We start from the raw sequence: 17,497 nt of genomic DNA, 5'->3' as shown, positions 1-17,497 counted from the left end.
ACTGGTCTAAACTATGCTGGACTATATATTTGATTCCTTGGCCCTGTGGATCGGTTTATGTTGGCCAAACATGTAGCAAGGTAGCAACGAGGTTTAAGAAACATCGTGGAAGCCAGCCAGAGAACATGCAACTTCCGTCATTTGTAAAGAGGAACATTTTATACCTAGGATCATTCGTGAGGCGACAGAAATTTGTTAAACATCCGAATAATTTTATCATGACTACCCTCCATAGTTAACTCGTCACAAATACAGTAGAGACAGTACGCGACACTCCCGGATTTAGCGTTGTTAAAATGGGAGATAATTAGCCCGCCTGGTGGCCATGATCGTTAAGGCGCTGAAGTCTAAAAACGTTCTAACACCGAGGTTAGCCGGTTCGAGTCCCGTTGGTCGAAAAAATTTTCACCATCAGAATGTTGGCCGGCAGGGTAGGGGAGGTGGTGGTATACAATTTCTAATCACTAGATTGCGTGCCAAAAGCCTGTATTAAATTCCAAACCTCTCCGCAGTGCTCATATGGAGTGAGGGCATATGACGCTGTTGATGGTGATTCGGATGGGGACGTTAAGCCTTGAGCAGACCCCTTGGTGCTATTCGACAGGTGCCGGCACCGGGTTTCACCCTCTCCCTACTATCATATATCACGTCATTCATTTCATCTCTCATTAACTCCTCTGATGAGGTTGACGTCAGGAAGGGCATCCGGTCATAAAAAACCGCCACGACAAATTCATCTCACCTCATACCCGACCCCGTAGGGAAACGGGACAAGGGTTGGACAAACAAAATGGGAGATAATTCGCAAGTGGTGCTCCTAGTGGCGTGACATGGAAATTCGCGCTAAATTCAAATATCAATGTAAATGCATGTACGGAAATGGATAAATAAATTACGTCTAGAAAGATATTAACTTCAAAGTTGGCAAAGCAATTCTGGATAAACGAGTGAAGAATTATATAACAGATTATTATTTAAAGACTGAAATTAGACATATAATCAAGATATGAAATGGACTGCTATGAAAGGGCTTGATCTTTCATTTATGCATTACTTTTTTAGCTTTGGTATTCGTGTCTGAACTTTTACGGCTAGATTTGTCTTTTTTCTCATTTAAAAAACACTGTATCATCACATTAAGACACTTGTCAATAAAAATATTGGCACATTCCTGACGCACATGATTCAATGAATTAACATTTTAGAGCTGGGCAATTTTCCTCTTAACTTGAAGCCTACTAACAGAAAGAAAATCTATAAATTTAGCGTCAAAAACATTCAAAATTTCCCTATAAGCAATACTTGTCATTACATTAGGGTAAAACAAATTAGCATCATCATTTTGTTTCAACAAAATACATACATTTCTTAAGTCACCCATATTTTCTTCAGTGCTTGACAACGCATTACGGCATTCCAAATGGGGTAACTTGGAACACAGGCAGCCACACACATATGCATATGTATTTTCCTGAATTAAATCAAAACCCACAGATCGCACCTACAACAACACATCAGTATTGAAGGTTAACTGCTGCACAAACAATAAAATAAGCTTGTTATATTTTAAGCCAGTTAAAATATGGGTCGCGCAAGCCAGAAGTTTAAGGAGTACTATAAAAATCTCGTGTCACTTGAAGAATATTTTTGCAAAAACAATATTTACTTACATTTTCTTGTCACGAGGGAAACGGAAGAAAGACCGCGAATCCTTCTGCACTTAATAATAGTTATTGCAGCCAAACACAGCACATATGTTTCCACCCACCTTGAGAGGAGATATAAAGGAATAACACACGTTATTATTTAGTTATGTCAACTTACTGCAAACGCATAAATATCGCCAAAAACTTCACAAACAAATACACGTGCTCTTATGACAGAATCATTAACTCCAGGTCACTCCGCTAGACAGAGCTCTAATCGCTGTCCTTCGATATATTTCGCAGAGTGTCGCGTATTGTCTCTACTTATTTGCTCGTCAGCATCTTCTCGTAGACTCTGGAGGCCATGAAATGAACTACATTTCTAACATGGTCTCACTGTCTTAAGTCTGGTGACTATGGAGTGACAGTTGTCAGTACGGTACATTATTTGTTATTGCTCTGAAGACGATCCACGCGTCAGCATATAGTAAGTATTACATGACCTAACATCCCCAAAAGTATAATGGTAAAACTCCATACTCACGCAAGTTTTATAAGGAAAAAGCATGCAAAATTTACGCGAAATTCCTTTTACAGAAGAGATGTGTCCATAGCCACGGCCAGGGACCCACCAACCTACCCCAAGAAGTACATTTAGGTACTTTTATAACGTAACGAACAGTAGCGCATACCATTTTCCAATATTGAAATGGCTACGAGCTTTGCTATTGGCTTTCATAAAATGCGCTGTTACGTCATTCCCATTAGTGATCAGAACACATAGCGTTACCAACCCGCGGAGATAAAAAGCACAAGCAAATATAAACCTGAAAGTGAAGCAATGTATACGACTGAAGAATAATGTTTGTAAATAGAAGTAACCTTAATGAAGTGGAAGTTTATGCAGAGTCACTGGCATACCAACCGCATTCCCGACCCCCTTGTACTCGCCGACAACACGAAAAAGCTACACGATCGATCTTGTTAATTTAACCTCACGGCCACACTTTTCACACACATTGCTAATTGAAAGCAAGTCGTAACGTAGATGCAGTTGGACCAAATCATTGAAGTTGTTCTTATAAGTAGATGAAAAACCAGGTACATCGACTGCACGAAGCCATGTCTTCTTCTTCTTGTATGTTGTTGGGCTTAGTTTAACTCCGTACCCAGTAACAGCACCGTTTGGTAATGCATTTGTTTGCGTTGATTTAATATCCGTAGGTTGGCAATCTTGGGAAGTGAAAGTCTTGGAAGTTGGGTTTCGAGGTTAAAGATGAAGCAGAGGAGTATGCTTGTGCTGGTAAAGGATGATTAAAGTATTAATTTAACCCTATATGAGGTTATAATAAAACATTTAGTTTCACCTATATGTGCTATCGATGCTAGATATGGAAGTTCTTCTATAATCGGTGAGCTAAGGTTAGTACTGTTGTTTATCATGTGCAGGTTAGAAGAATAGCTAGGTTATGTATTTTAAGTGTGAGATTGATAGCGACATTTGTGAGCAAATAAATGAGTGACATATAAGGCGATTTTACATTCATCAAGAAAATTAGTGACCATATTAACTAAAGGCTCTGTAGGAGTGTGAATGAGACAAGCGACACTTGTTGGTAGGGAACGTTTTGATTTATTAGTGCTTGGAAAAATGTTTTTCGTTGGTTAGAATAGTTACGACATTGGAAAACTATGTGATGAATAGTGCCACTAGCTTGCTGACAGGAGCAAATATCTGTGTCACTGATATGAAATCGGTACTTATATTCAGGTGTAAGCTCATGATTGAATCTTAAGCGGATTAGTGTAGTGATTTGTCTCCGAGAGTAAGAGCCCATAGTGAACCAGGGGGTTCTTTGCAGTTCCGGTTGTAGTTGGTAATCATCATCATTCCGTGTCCGATCAGCATTTCCAAAATGTAGCAACTCCGATGGCCTTGTTGTTCGCCTCGATCAGGTCCTGTGTAGTGCAGGGATGTTCTAGTAGAGGACAGATGAGCAGGTGGTTCGGATCTTGTGTTACACCACACTCGAAGGATGCGTCTCCATCAGCTGGAAGTATGGCCCATTTTTGCATGTTGGTCTTGCAAAGAGGTACGCCCACCCTAAGACGATTAAGTGATCTCCAAATAGGCTAGGGCAGGTCATTTCCTGGAGCTAGCTCTTCCTTTGCAGGAGTATCAGGCGGCAGCATGCTCTTCCACCTGGTGATGCGGTTAGACTCAGGTGCTTCTACCAATGGTTGAGTCCTGGTGATGAAGCTCTTTCTCGACTTCAGTCGACAGACTACAGCCTGGTGATCATGCAGTGGGTGGCGAGAATCATTAGTCTGCTTTGTCCTCTCTGCATCAGCAGCAACAGCCCTTCTGATAGTGGGGGGGGGGGGGGGGAGCTATTCCAACAATCGGGTAGAGTTTGTCAACTGGAGTTGGCTTCAGACATCCCGACAAGATACGTACGGTCTCGTTGATTGCAATGTCAACCTCCTTGGTGTGAGTGGATGCACTCCACACAGGTGAAGCGTACTCTGCAGCGGACACACATAAAGCAAGGGCAGAGGTTCTCAGGACGTGAGGGCTTGCTCCCCAGGTGGTGGCTGTGAGTTTTCTCAAAATATTGTTCCGTGAACTAACTTTCAGCCTGGTGTTGTGGCAATGTTTCTTGAAGGACAGTGTTCGGTCAAGAGTAACACCTAGATACACAGGTGTTGGACAATGTTCTAGTCGTTTGCCTTGCCATATAATGTCCAGTTCCCGCCGAGCTTCTCTGTTCCTTAAATGAAATGCGCACACCTGAGTCTTGTTGGGATTTGGCTTTAGATGATTGCCTTCATAGTAAGAGCCAAGGGAATCTAGTGCAGAAGTCAACTTTTCCTCCACCTCTTCAAATGTCTTTCCTTGGGCAGCCACTGCAGTATCGTCGGCATAGATGAAAAGCCTAGTATGTTCCATTATGGGCTGATCATTAGTGTAAATGTTAAAGAGCACAGGGGATAGCACACTGCCTTGAGGTAAACCGTTCTTTTGTACGCGCCATCTGCTCTTCTTACCACGGAGAGAGACTTGGAATCTTCTATTCTGCAGGACAATGCCAATAAGAGATGTTAGTTGATAATCATTAGTGAGCTGGTAAATTTTCCTCAGCAACTTCCTGTGGTTGAATGGTGTCGTAGGCAGCTGTTAAGTCAACACAGGCAACTCCAGTTACCTTACGCTGTTCAAAACCATCCTCGATGTGTTGAGTAAGGTTCAAGATTTGACTGCAGCATGACTTTCCAGGTCGAAAACCAGCTTGTTGAGGAATGAACTTTCTTTGGAGGACACTTAATGAATCGGCACAGATGATGGCATTGGGAATATTATATTGCCTTAAACATAAAAGAGTTTGTCGAATAGCAAAGATTTCAGCAGTGTATATGGAAGCGTTGGATGGTAAAGTAAATTGTTGCTGGATGTTAAGCTGGGACATGTAATAGGCAGCTCCTGTACCCTCAGAAGTCTTAGATCCGTCTGTAAAGCAATTCGTGTATTGTTTATGCGGACTGAGAAATGCTTGTAAAGTTTTATTAACTAGAGTGGGATTATTCTTCAAATTACCCGGAAGGTGTTCGAAAGTAGTAGTAATGATGGAAGGGTGATATGTTGATAAGTTGTATTCATAAGAGTATGCCGGTAATGATCTTGTCTGTAAGACGTTATTCCTTAAGGGATACAGTAGGTAAGGTAAGGGTTATTCTGCCCGAAGGCAGGTCCGAAACTCCGCAGAGGTGTTCCTGAGCCGGAGTTTACATGCGGTAGGGTGGCCAGTTCCTTTCCGCTCCCCCATTCCCTTACCCCCCACCAACAGCGCGTGGCAACCCATCCAACTCCTGACCACGCCCAATGTTGCTTAACTTCGGAGATCTCACTGGATCCGGTGTTTCAACACGGCTACGGCCGTTGGCAAGGGATACAGTAAGGTAATTCATATGCCAGTAGAAGCGCCGGTATATTGGTGGCTTTCCATTTTTGACAGATTTGGTACTCCTTTAAAAGCTGCAGTTTAGGTAATACAGGATGACGATTCAGAGCTATCTTTTTAAGTAAATATTTAGACGCTAGATATTCCCGTCGCATAGCCAAGGGTAGTTTGCTGTTTCAACCAGTAAGGCATTGGTGGGTGTTGTCCGTAATGCACCTAATATGATGCGTAGAGAGGTGAATTGTAACGTGTCTAATCTTTTTAGGGTGGTCGTTGAAGCCGTGTCGAAGAAATGGCAGCCATAATCTATCCTTGCCCGGAGTGAATTTTTATATAAAAGTAGTAACGTGGCCGGATCCGATCCCCAGTTTCTACGAGTTGAGGACTTAGGGATTTGGATTGTGTTTCCAATTTTATATTTCAGCCGGGCGAAATGTGTCTTCCAATGTAAATTCCCCAATATTTGGTGTAGGGTTGAATAGCAATATCCAGTATTCGGGAGATAGTAGGTTCGAACCCCACTGTCGGCAGCCCTGAAAATGGTTTTCCGTGGTTTCCCATTTTCACACCAGGTAAATGCTGGGGCTGTACCTTAATTAAGGCCACGGCCGCTTCCTTCCCACTCCTAGCCCTTTCCTGTCCCATCGTCGCCGTAAGACCTATCTGTGTCGGTGCGACGTAAAACAACTAACAAAAAAAAAAAAAAAAAAAAATAGCAATATGGTGGTTGGCATATTATAGTGCGGATTTGTCATATGTTCGTTCTTGGGTAAATATAACCGCGGCACTACAGTGCGTGATTTCTAAACCGTGGTGTTCCATCCACGTATGTATATGGGAGAGGGCTTGGGAGGTTGAGTGACGACATAGGTCGACGTTAGTTTGTGTGGTATAGATCAGTATGTCGTCGGCAAATTGCAATATACGTGCATCAGGAGTTACTACTCGTTCCAAATCACTTGTATACAAAGTAAATAGTATGCCGCTTAATATATCGCCCTGCGGAATCCCGACATTAGCCTTTCGTGCATAAGCGTTAAGTCTATAATGTTTAAAATTTAAGGTTCGATTTAGTAAAATGTTTTTAAATATATGAATAAGGGATAGTGGGAAGTTTAACTTGTGTAATTTTTGAAACAAAATGTGAAGATCACCGAGCTCGATAGCTGCAGTCGCTTAAGCGCGGCCAGTATCCAGTAATCGGAAGATAGTGGGTTCGAACCCCACTGTCGGCAGACCTGAAGATGGTTTTCCGTGGTTTCCTATTTTCACACCAGGCAAATGCTGGGGTTGTACCTTAATTAAGACCATGGCCGCTTCCTTCCCATTCCTAGACCTTTCCTATCACCTCGTCGCCATAAGACTTGTCTGTGTCGGTGCGACGTAAAGCCACCAGGAAAAAAATCTAGAAAAACCGCTACAGTATCTTCTTTTTGGCACCGTGCTAATAAGAGGCCCGTTAGAAAAATATTAAAGGCGTCTGTGGTACTTCGTCCTTTTATGAAAGCAAATTGACATTTCGTAAATCATTATAATACTCTAGATGCCATATTAATCTGCGGAGAAGGATACGTTGAAATGTTTTACGTAGACATGACCCTAATAGTATACCTCTGTAATTTTGAGGTTGTAAGGGATCCGTGCCTGGTTTATGTATTGGAATGATGTCAAAATTATTCCAGTCTGATGGTATTAAGACATCTGTTAAAATGTTATTATACCAGTTAAGAATGATGGATTTAGCCTGAATTAGTAGGGAGCTGAGCATCTTGTAAGTTATAAAATCTGGTCCTGGGGATGTAGTTTTTAATTCTAATTCCTGATGTGTAATTGGATCCATCAAAGGTTGATATTTATTAGATGGGTGTGAACAAGTTAAGAGGTATTCAGTCTGAACAAAATCGGGTGTTAAATTGCAGTACAATTGGTATAATTGAGGAGGAGATAAAGCGATAGGTTGGGGTGTACGCCGAGAGTTACTAAGAGAGCGAATTTTGGCCCAGATGATCTTGCTGGATGTAGTACTGTTTATACTCTCTACGAAGGTTTTCCATGCGGTTCGACGTTTATTGTTAAATAGACATATAATTTTTGCACAGATTCGTTTATATTGCATATAATTAGTCAACGTGAAATGTTTTTGTAAATTTTTCATCAGGTTTCTCCGTCGTCTAATCCAAACCTCACATTCTTGATCCCACCAACTAATGTTGAACTTCGGATTATGGTTGGTTCAGGTTTGTAAATAATTGGATGATAGATGTCTAGATACGATTTTATACATTGTAAAAGCGAATCATATTCCGCGGATGTCGTTTTAAAGACATGACTGAAATAATCCTGAATAAATTGCGAAAAGAGATCGTAATCCATATTATTCAGATTGCGTATAGGTATCCTGGGAAGCGTGTTAGTTGAAAGAGGCTTGTGATTAGACCATGTAAGGAGAATGGGCAAATGATCACTACCATGAAGATCCTTAATAGTTTGCCAAGACAATTTATGCGCTATATCCGTGGTACATATAGTAAGATCTACCGCACTCGAAGCATTTGAAGGGGTGGGTTATCCATTATTAAGGATGGTGAGGTTGGCTTTGAAGAGAAGAGATTAAGATATGCGTTCGTTTGGAGTTATTGCTCTTGCTTCCCCAGGTTATATGATGGGCATTGAAGTTACCAAATATAATATTTTGCTTCTCACCGGTAAATTGGGTTTTAAAAAATTGGACCAATTATGATAGGAACCAGGTATATCGGGAGGACAGTAAAAGTTAGAAAGGATAAAATCTTTTATTTGTATGCGCTGAAAGTAAGTGCTTGTTATAGCATGTTCCGATTGTAGAAGATTATAGGGTACGGTATGCAATTCTTAATTGAAGGGCTGAGAACCATAGTGGGCCAAATCCACCAACCGTCGAAATTGAGTTAATGCCACCTAGCGGTTCATTTCTTACTTAGGTATTATCTCTCCAACTGGGCTATCTCTACGTCTTCCTATTTATGTGCTACAGGGTCACAAAATATCAACCAAATTGAACTAGCCGCTGGAGTTAGTGCCATAGTGGGCCAAATCCGCATGACCAATCCCTCGCTTGCTCTGAGTCACGTGATATGCGTAGTATCATGGCGGACATCGGTCACGAGGAAAATAGAAGCAGTGATTTGACATGCAGCAAACCCTCCTCCTTCCCTTAATAACAAGTAGCGTTTATTTTTACAAGAGGAAGTTTTGGGTGTATAATGTAGGAAAGGGTACATGTACTTGTGGGCTGAAGATACAGCACAAAGGGGCCCAACATAAGTAGGTTCATGATTGTATTCTGTATTACCTGAGGAACGTCAGCACAACAGCAAATCATTTAATAACCTATTCAGACACTAGTGGTGGTCAGAATAGGAATCAATATATTGCATCCTTATGGGCCACATTAGTTCATTATTCTCAATTTAAAACTATTGATCATAAGTTCCTAGAACCGGCCGTTCATATTTGCCTAATGACAGAGATTTTAGTACCATCGAAACTTCAAAAAATAAGGCAAAATCTCTGTTTTCGGTAGAAGATTATGTGACCTTAGTTAAAGAATGTAGGAGAAATAAGCCCTTTAGTGTGAAGAAAATTGAACAGAAAGGATTTGTGAACATTAAGGAGCTCTCAAAAAACTTTGTGATTCGTAAGGAAACAGTAGATGGGGAGAAGGATGTGTGGCTCAAAATTAGGTGGTTTCGTTTCCAGTCTAATGAACCTCTTAAGATTAAGTTCAGGTACACCCTCAGCGAAATGAAAGAATGGAAAATCCTTGATATTTCACCTTCTCATAAGGGCAGGCCATCTGTAAAGGTAACAACTTCAGTACTTTCACCACAGGAAGTGAGTCCTGCTTACACAGCACCATTTAAGCTGACAAAAGCTAAATATGATGATTTAATTGCCATACTTCCATTCATTCCACCAGTTAATCATAAGTTTTTTAAGGATTTGTAATATTGTGTTGTAACTACGGCAAAATGAAGTACCTTACAGTGCCATGTGGAGTTGGCCCACTGGCGTATTGTTAAAATTCATCCTTTCTGTTTAGAGCCAAAGTGGGCCAAATCCACTCCAGTGGAAAATGATGGTATTCATTTACTTTTTATTTGTATTAAAAGCCAGATACTCTTTGTATTTTGCTTTGTAGTGATTAATGTATCTATTAACTATAACATGCAAATGTTGTAGTCTTTGTAATCTGTGTCTATGAATTATAGCAGTGACTAAACCTTAATTTTGTCCATTTTTAAAAAATGACACTTGGCCCACTATGGTTCTCAGCCCTTCAATTAATATTGCAATTCCGCCATATCCTGGACCATCTAATTGTTCGATAGTATATCCCTTGATGCTAAATTTAATAAAATTAGGAAACCATGTTTCTTGTAAGAAGATAATATCTGGTTGGAATTCGTTAATGAGTAAGATTAGCTCATGTCGCTTGTTTATCACACTCCTACAGTTCCATTGCAGTATCTGCGTGCTTAGTATCTAAAATGGGGAGGATTTTATCAAGTATCAGCTTTAATAAGTGTCTCCATTGGACATTTGGACCCATTAGTTCCATCAGATTAACAAGATCGTCCTGGATCTCTTTACGTAAATCTGTAACAGGGGTTACTTGTGATGTGGAAGGGGTTATTCCCTGATCGGTTTCGCTATCAAGATTAGTAGGGACCGCCGGTGTAGTAGTATGGGTGGTCGGAGTTTGGGTAACTGGCGATTGTTCCATTGTGGGGGAGGGTCGTATTATGTTGAGATAGGTCTCCCTATCATAACCCGGACGTGGGGGTGGGCGATTTTCCCAGTAGTGATTTTGCTTTTACGCGGGTTGAAATTATCAGGTCTGGTTACCAGAGTTTCAGCTAAGGACGGAAAATAATGGGGTAGGATGGTCGGATTATAGGTAACGGGCTGCAGTATATTTCTGGCTTCTTCAAAGGAAACGTTTTCAGTACACATATGCTTCTTAATAGCCGTCTGTTGTTGGTGTACAGCACATCGAGAGGATCCTACCTGGTGATTCTGATCACAGTGGAGGCATTTGACAAGCGTTTGTTGACAGTCTTTCGTGACATGATTATTGCTGCATCGGCCACAACGAGGAGTTTTCACCCGACAATTAGGAGCTGTATGCCCGTAACGTTGACAATGCTTGCAAATAATAGGATTAAAGATGAAAACCTGAACTTCCAAGATTACACTAAAAATATAAATCTGCTGAAGGAGAGAGTGAGTTTCAAAATTGATCTTCACAGTTCCAGTCGGAACATACTCGAATGAATCAGTGTTTCCTTCGTTTAAGGCGCTGGACACCTATAACCGGCACTGGTGAATCTATAAATTGCTTAATTTCATCTTCAGTTAACGTCAAATCCACTCCCTTACTAAACCGACCCTGTAGACATTGGATAAGCTTTCAGGTTTTTCTCACTGAGAATGGTGTGTTGCATAAAATGATTAGCAGCGTCAGCTGTGAAACAAGTTAATTGGATCCGATTTTTCCCTTTTCTATTAATAGCCTTGATACCCGGAATTTTTCGCTCATGAAAGAGACTACCCAATGTCATTGGGTGTAAGTTGCCCACATTTTTGTTGTCATTTGCTTCAACAAACACAAGCTAGGGGCCCATATGATTGCCAGGTTATCTTGTCGCTGGTGGAATTTTACTTCTGGGAGTCGTATGTGAATGTGTATGTGAATTAGTGTTCTGTTCATCCCCAGGTTGTCAGACTATTGATTGGAGGTGTTTGGTGTTTGTGTTGTGTTAGGAGGTCTATGTTGGGTATTCAGCCCGAAGGCTAGTTTGATCCTCCACAGTTCCGCCAACAGATGTCATAAATAGCCTAGGCGTTACTGAAGAGGCATACTAGGGAAATGAGGAGTGAGGTACTTTCCCGTTGCTTTCCTCACCGAGCCAGAAGTTGCTATTACATATCAGTCTGCCAAGCCCACTGAAATGCATGCACCAACCGACCCTATGAGTGATATTTTCACACCATTCATAACAGGGACTGGCTCATAAGGAATGGTGTTACTAGCATCGCTCATACCACAGTCACCTTCATATTGTCAAAGCCAAGGATGAGACTGAGACAGGTCAATGAAAGTAACAATTTTATTCTAGCCCATGCCAGAAGACATAGTGCACTGTAAACACTACATCTCATCAGCAAAGGAGGTCTATCCTCTAGAAAATCCATGGAGTCATATGCCCCATTATTTGAATTATTTGAATTGAGAATAAGTGAACCGGTCATATCAACTGTACCATCTACCAATAAATCGCCACCCTCTAGGAGGTTCGGACTACGTTTAGTTCCTCCTTCCCCACTGTCAAATGCCATTGTAAATAAATTACAATAAATACACTATAGCACTCAGAATATAGCACACGATATTTAACACTAAGTCACCATGCTACCAAGGCAGCAACTTGCACACGCTAAGATGAATAACACTCGTCTTCACCGTGAACGACCGCACCCAACGAGGGCTCGAACACGACTGCGAAGCCATGTCAATAGAATTACATAGGCATTGTATCAACAATGGACAGATGCACTGCTGTCTCGATCTGGAGGCGCTGTCTACCGAGAAAAACGTAGAAGGCTTTGCTACTATCTATCGCTGTAAATTAATTAAGCTTTTCACAACTAGCAAGAAGAAGGTATCTCATTTTCTAACCACTAACCCAGATAGAATGCGCCGGTGTAGTAAGGTGAGAAAAAAGGTCATTTTGGTCCACGCCCTACCCTAACCTATAAAGACCAGTGGTCTTGTCCAGCTCCTACCCTAACCAATCCAGATCAATGGTCTTGTCCAGGCTCTACCCTAACCACTGCAGACGAATGGTGTTTGCTCAGGTAAACTAGGGACCTAAGGCCGCTTCGCGGCTGTAACCTGGGGGCTTAAGCCCCCAGATCCCCTCTGCTCACTGTTGGTTTACTTCCTAAGTAGAGTGGTTGGCAGCGTTGTGCTTCGCTCTATCAAACACAGGCTCTATTACGTAGGCGAGTCGTCTGCGAGAAATAAACATACGAGAGCCATACCCCGCGTAGATATCGGGGATGCAGGTGGTAACCATGGTACTAATGTTGCGTGAACACCACTGGAGTTTTAATATTATAATTGCACAAAGAAGTTCTAAAATCTGATATTTCACAGATGGTATCATTTATCACTCGCGTAAGTCCGATCCGCAATGATTACTAACGGCGAGATTCGAACAAACACCAGTCATATTCCTGGCACGGCATGCGTATCGACAAGCAAGGTACTGCAGACGTCGAAGTGCAGAACATACAAGCAAGAGAGAGAATGAACGTGCCATATTCAAGAAATTTCGGTTCTCCACAAACAGGTGAGCTGCCTATCATACTACTAACGAGACACATCTCTGTGTAACACGGAAAGTGCGCACGTGGTACACACACTTCACTGTCCTCACAGTACTGCGGCTTGCTCTCACCCTTCACACAGCAGCTGCACGCAGCAATGTTCCTTGGTTCGACTCCAGCAACTCGTATAGTAATAACGGCTCCACACAGTGAACTACTTAATACTAACAACTAAACAACAACAGCTCAGCACTGCTCCTCACAACAACAACAACAAAAACACTGCTCCAACTCGACTCGACTCTATATGACGTGACACTTCATTCTTGTTGCAGACTCCTGTGCTTGTAGTTTATAAACCTCGCTCGCTCTAGATCACATGACACTTGGGTCTTGCTGCAGACTCCTTTGGGTCTTGTTGCAGACTCCAGTGCTTGCAGTTTATAAACCTCGCTCACTCTAGATCACACAACACTTGGGTCTTGTTGCAGACTCCTTTGGGTCTTGTTGCAGACTCCTGCGCTTGTAGTTTATAAACCTCGCTCACTCTAGATCACATGTCACTTGGGTCTTGCTGCAGACTCCTTTGGGTCTTGTTGCAGACTCCTGCGCTTGCAGTTTATAAACCTCGCTCACTCTAGATCACATGACACTTGGGTCTTGCTGCAGACTCCTTTGGGTCTTGTTGCAGACTCCAGTGCTTGCAGTTTATAAACCTCGCTCACTCTAGATCACACAACACTTGGGTCTTGTTGCAGACTCCTTTGGGTCTTGTTGCAGACTCCTGCGCTTGTAGTTTATAAACCTCGCTCACTCTAGATCACATGTCACTTGGGTCTTGTTGCAGACTACTTTGGGTCTTGTTGCAGACTCCTGTGCTTGCAGTTTATAAACCTCGCTCACTCTAGATCACATGACACTTGGATCTTGTTGCAGACTCCTGCGCTTGTAGTTTATAAACCTCGCTCACTCTAGATCACATGACACTTGGATCTTGTTGCAGACTCCTGCGCTTGTAGTTTATAAACCTTGCTCACTCTAGATCACATGACACTTGGATCTTGTTGCAGACTCCTGCACTTGTAGTTTATAAACCTCAGGTCACTCTAGATCACATGTCACTTGGGTCTTGTTGCAGACTCCTTTGGGTCTTGTTGCAGACTCTTGCGCTTGTAGTTTATAAACCTTGTTCTCTCTAGATCACATGACACTTGGGTCTTGTTGCAGACTCCTTTGGGTCTTGTTGCAGACTCCTATGCTTGTAGTTTATAAACCACCAAGCTTGATAGCTGCAGTCGCTTAAGTGTGGCCAGTATCCACTAATCGGGAGATAGTGGGTTCGAACCCCACTGTCAGCAGCCCTGAAGATGGTTTTCTGTGGTTTCCCATTTTCACACCAGGCACATGCTGGGGCTGTACCTTAATTAAGGCCATGGCCGCTTCCTTCCCATTCCTAGGCCTTTCCTATCCCATCGTTGCCATAAGACCTATCTGTGTCTTTGCGACGTAAAACAAATAGCAAAAAAAAAAAAAAGGAGTTTATAAACCTCGCTCACTCTAGATCACATGACACTTGGCTCTTGTTGCAGACTCCTGCGCTTATAGTTTATAAACCTCGCTCACTCTAGATGACATGACACTTGGATCTCATTTCAGACTCCTGCACTTGTAGTTTATAAACCTCGCACATTGTAAATGACAGGCTAATGTGGTAATATGGTCTCATTTCAGACTCCTGCACTTGTAGTTTATAAACCTCGCACATTGTAAATGACAGGCTAATGTGGTAATATGATCTCATTTCAGACTCCTGTGCTTTTAGTTTGTAAACCTCCCCCACTCTAGATGACATGACACTTGGATCTTATTTCAGACTCCTGCCACACCTGAACCCATTGAGGTGGAGGCCTGCCGGACACCGAAGAGACAAGCACCAAAGCCTCCCACCCCACCAACTGAGGAAAGTTCTTCTCTGTTCACACGAAACCCATCTGCTGGTCACTGCAAGTCCAGCTCACCGGTAACACGCGAGAAAGAGAAGAGAGGGCGGGCAGTGCCAGAACCTGCTCCTCGGACTTCCCTCTCCCTGTCCGCTGAGAGTCTTGCTGCCGAGGTGGACAAGAAAAGGAGGGCGAGGTTCTCCTTGAGGAGGTTCCTCCGTCTGGGCCATAGCAAGGATGACGAGCGGCTGCGTGCTGAGAGCGACATACCTGTGATCGTTCCCTTGCCGAGGCCGAGGCTGGAGATCATCCATCCCTCAGATCTGAACGGAGTGGCTGTGGAGGTGGTGGGGTGCAAGAGCAATGTGGAGGACACGGTGTCCACCAGTTCGGGGTCCACCGACAGCAAGGTGAGCGAGTTGTCTTGTCACTGTGGACAATCAAGTCTTCTATTGCCGTCAGTGTTAAAGGCTGGTTGTTTGTTGCAGGAGACAGAGATAATGTCATGCGATTCAAACTCGTCGGCCGGTTCACCAGGTAAGGAATGTTCCGCAGATCATTCTTGATAAGTTCAAGTTCCCGATGATTTGACAACCAATGTTTGTCTCACACAGGACGGCCCGCCAAGCCACCGCCCCCACCCAGGAACTGGGGTAAGCCTCTGGAGGGCTTGAACAAGCCCGCTCGACCTCCGCCGCCGAAGTCCGCTGTGCTGCTCCGACAGCAGAAGCAGGCTGCTGTCCACACACCACCGCCAGCACCCACAAATAACGTGTACGCCAACCTCGGTGAGTCCTGCTCACATTATCTTGTTATAAGGGGAACTGCTTTGTGCAGTAAACTACGTCATTTTGAATGATATGGAAGTGTTAAACCTCTGTTAATTTAGTCTACATCTCATTTTTGGTACATTTGCTACCACCGCAAGTGTCCCAGCTATTAACACCTACCGGTAGATTTAGGATACGTTCGCCCGTTGGTACAATGTTCTCTTGCTCAGATCTTCTGTGCACAGAAGAATTGGTTCTGCAAGAAAAGCAGTGATCTGTTTGATACCAATTATGATTTTAACTTGTACCTTACGAATCGTCATTATCATCATAGGCCGCCTCTATTAGCCCAGGTGCCACATGGTGCCACCCCAGCACTCATTGATCTGTTCAAGTCACCTTTAGCTTGGTCTTGTCTTGTGCCATAGTTTCCAGTCACTTTCTTGGACTTCTTTGTGGTTCCAACTTGACTTAGGTAAGGTTTCAGTTAGTGTCAACGTGGAACATCACCACATCATTAGTGACTGTAAAAATTTCTACGGTGACGTACGAATTAATGAAAGATGCTCCATCTATTGCACATCAAGCCTTCCTCTCCCACCTGATTTGTTGAGAAGGTACGGTGATATTTCTATGGGACACTTGAAAATTTTGTCATTTATAAAAAAAGAATGTAATTCTCATTTTCACTCATGAGAAATTGCACCTCAATTGTGAAACATTGAACATTATCAATTGCATCATTCTTACACCACTGTTTAAAATTATTTTTGTCTTTCAATCACATTTTTGGTCCCAATTTTCTAAAACTTTCTGGGACTGATTTAATGTCCCTATGGCTGAATGGGATGTAGGTCACAGTTTCTTAACCCTCCAGGTGTTAGGCCTCTTACTGATGCATTGGACAAAGATATTAAAAATTGTAAAATCACATGCTTATGTCAGTACTAGATCATTTACATACATATGCAGTGAGTATGGGATGGTGAAGAATTTGAAAATCTATTCAGGTTTCCATGTTAAACAATATAATAAACACCTATTTTAGGGATGAAAGTAGAATACAAGCAGTGGGTTTCAAAAGTGTCAAATAGGTTTAACGAGAGAGTGGTATGGACATGAGAGGAGACCGAGGGACAGATGGCTCAAAGAAGTGACGGTGACAGAAGGGAAGTGGAAAATGGAGAGTGTGTGGTTCAAAACTGCTTCTTTTAGGTTTCAAAAATATATAAGTCACTTAGGAAGAAAAGCACCAGAAAATTAAAAGTTATGTCTCCAGAAATGCTACATTTATGGTGCACCTCTTCTACAATGCACACCATGAATTCCTTTATTTCCTGGTTTTTCTGTATTTTCTGAACGAGGAATGATGAGGGCCATGTCATTAATGAGGAAGGCCTGCCAGCCAATCATGGATACCACAACGATCAGCCCGTTTTTTAATGGCCTACATCAATACTTATTGATATTGACTTTATTTACTAATGCGCATTGACTAGCTACGGCGAGGGAATTGAGTTTTCTCAAGATGGTGTGGGTCATGCATTAAGATGGCTGCACGTTTCGATGTTTTGGGTGACACTGAAGATTACATTTTGTATGTTAGCAATCTGAATCATGATCAAAAGTGACATATTGGAGTGATCATGGAATCCTTTTAGGTTATAGTGTCAGAAACATTGAAGATAGATTTTGTTTGTCTAAAGAAACCATGGAGTCATTATTAGCTTAGAATTTGCTGCTGATTTTTACATGGGCAGAGTTTTACTTACTTTAAGGGTGCTGTCAACATTGTAACTGGAGCAATG

The 17,497-nt window shown here is 42.3% G+C and overlaps 1 protein-coding gene across 3 annotated transcripts in view; it reads left to right on the top strand.

The window, feature by feature from the left end:
* The window catches only part of LOC136884320 (uncharacterized), a 207,579-nt gene that overhangs the window by 134,449 nt on the left and 55,633 nt on the right, over window positions 1-17,497 (top strand). For all 3 annotated transcript variants that reach the window (XM_068229910.1, XM_068229909.1, XM_068229907.1), the window contains exons 4-6: window positions 14,853-15,329; window positions 15,408-15,456; window positions 15,534-15,707. In XM_068229910.1, coding sequence (XP_068086011.1) covers window positions 14,853-15,329; window positions 15,408-15,456; window positions 15,534-15,707 — 700 coding nt within the window. The remainder of the gene's footprint in view (window positions 1-14,852; window positions 15,330-15,407; window positions 15,457-15,533; window positions 15,708-17,497) is intronic.

Source organism: Anabrus simplex, chromosome 12 (assembly GCF_040414725.1).
Source record: "Anabrus simplex isolate iqAnaSimp1 chromosome 12, ASM4041472v1, whole genome shotgun sequence".
NCBI classification, from domain to species: domain Eukaryota; kingdom Metazoa; phylum Arthropoda; class Insecta; order Orthoptera; family Tettigoniidae; genus Anabrus; species Anabrus simplex.
This window is presented reverse-complemented; position numbering and strand designations above follow the sequence as displayed.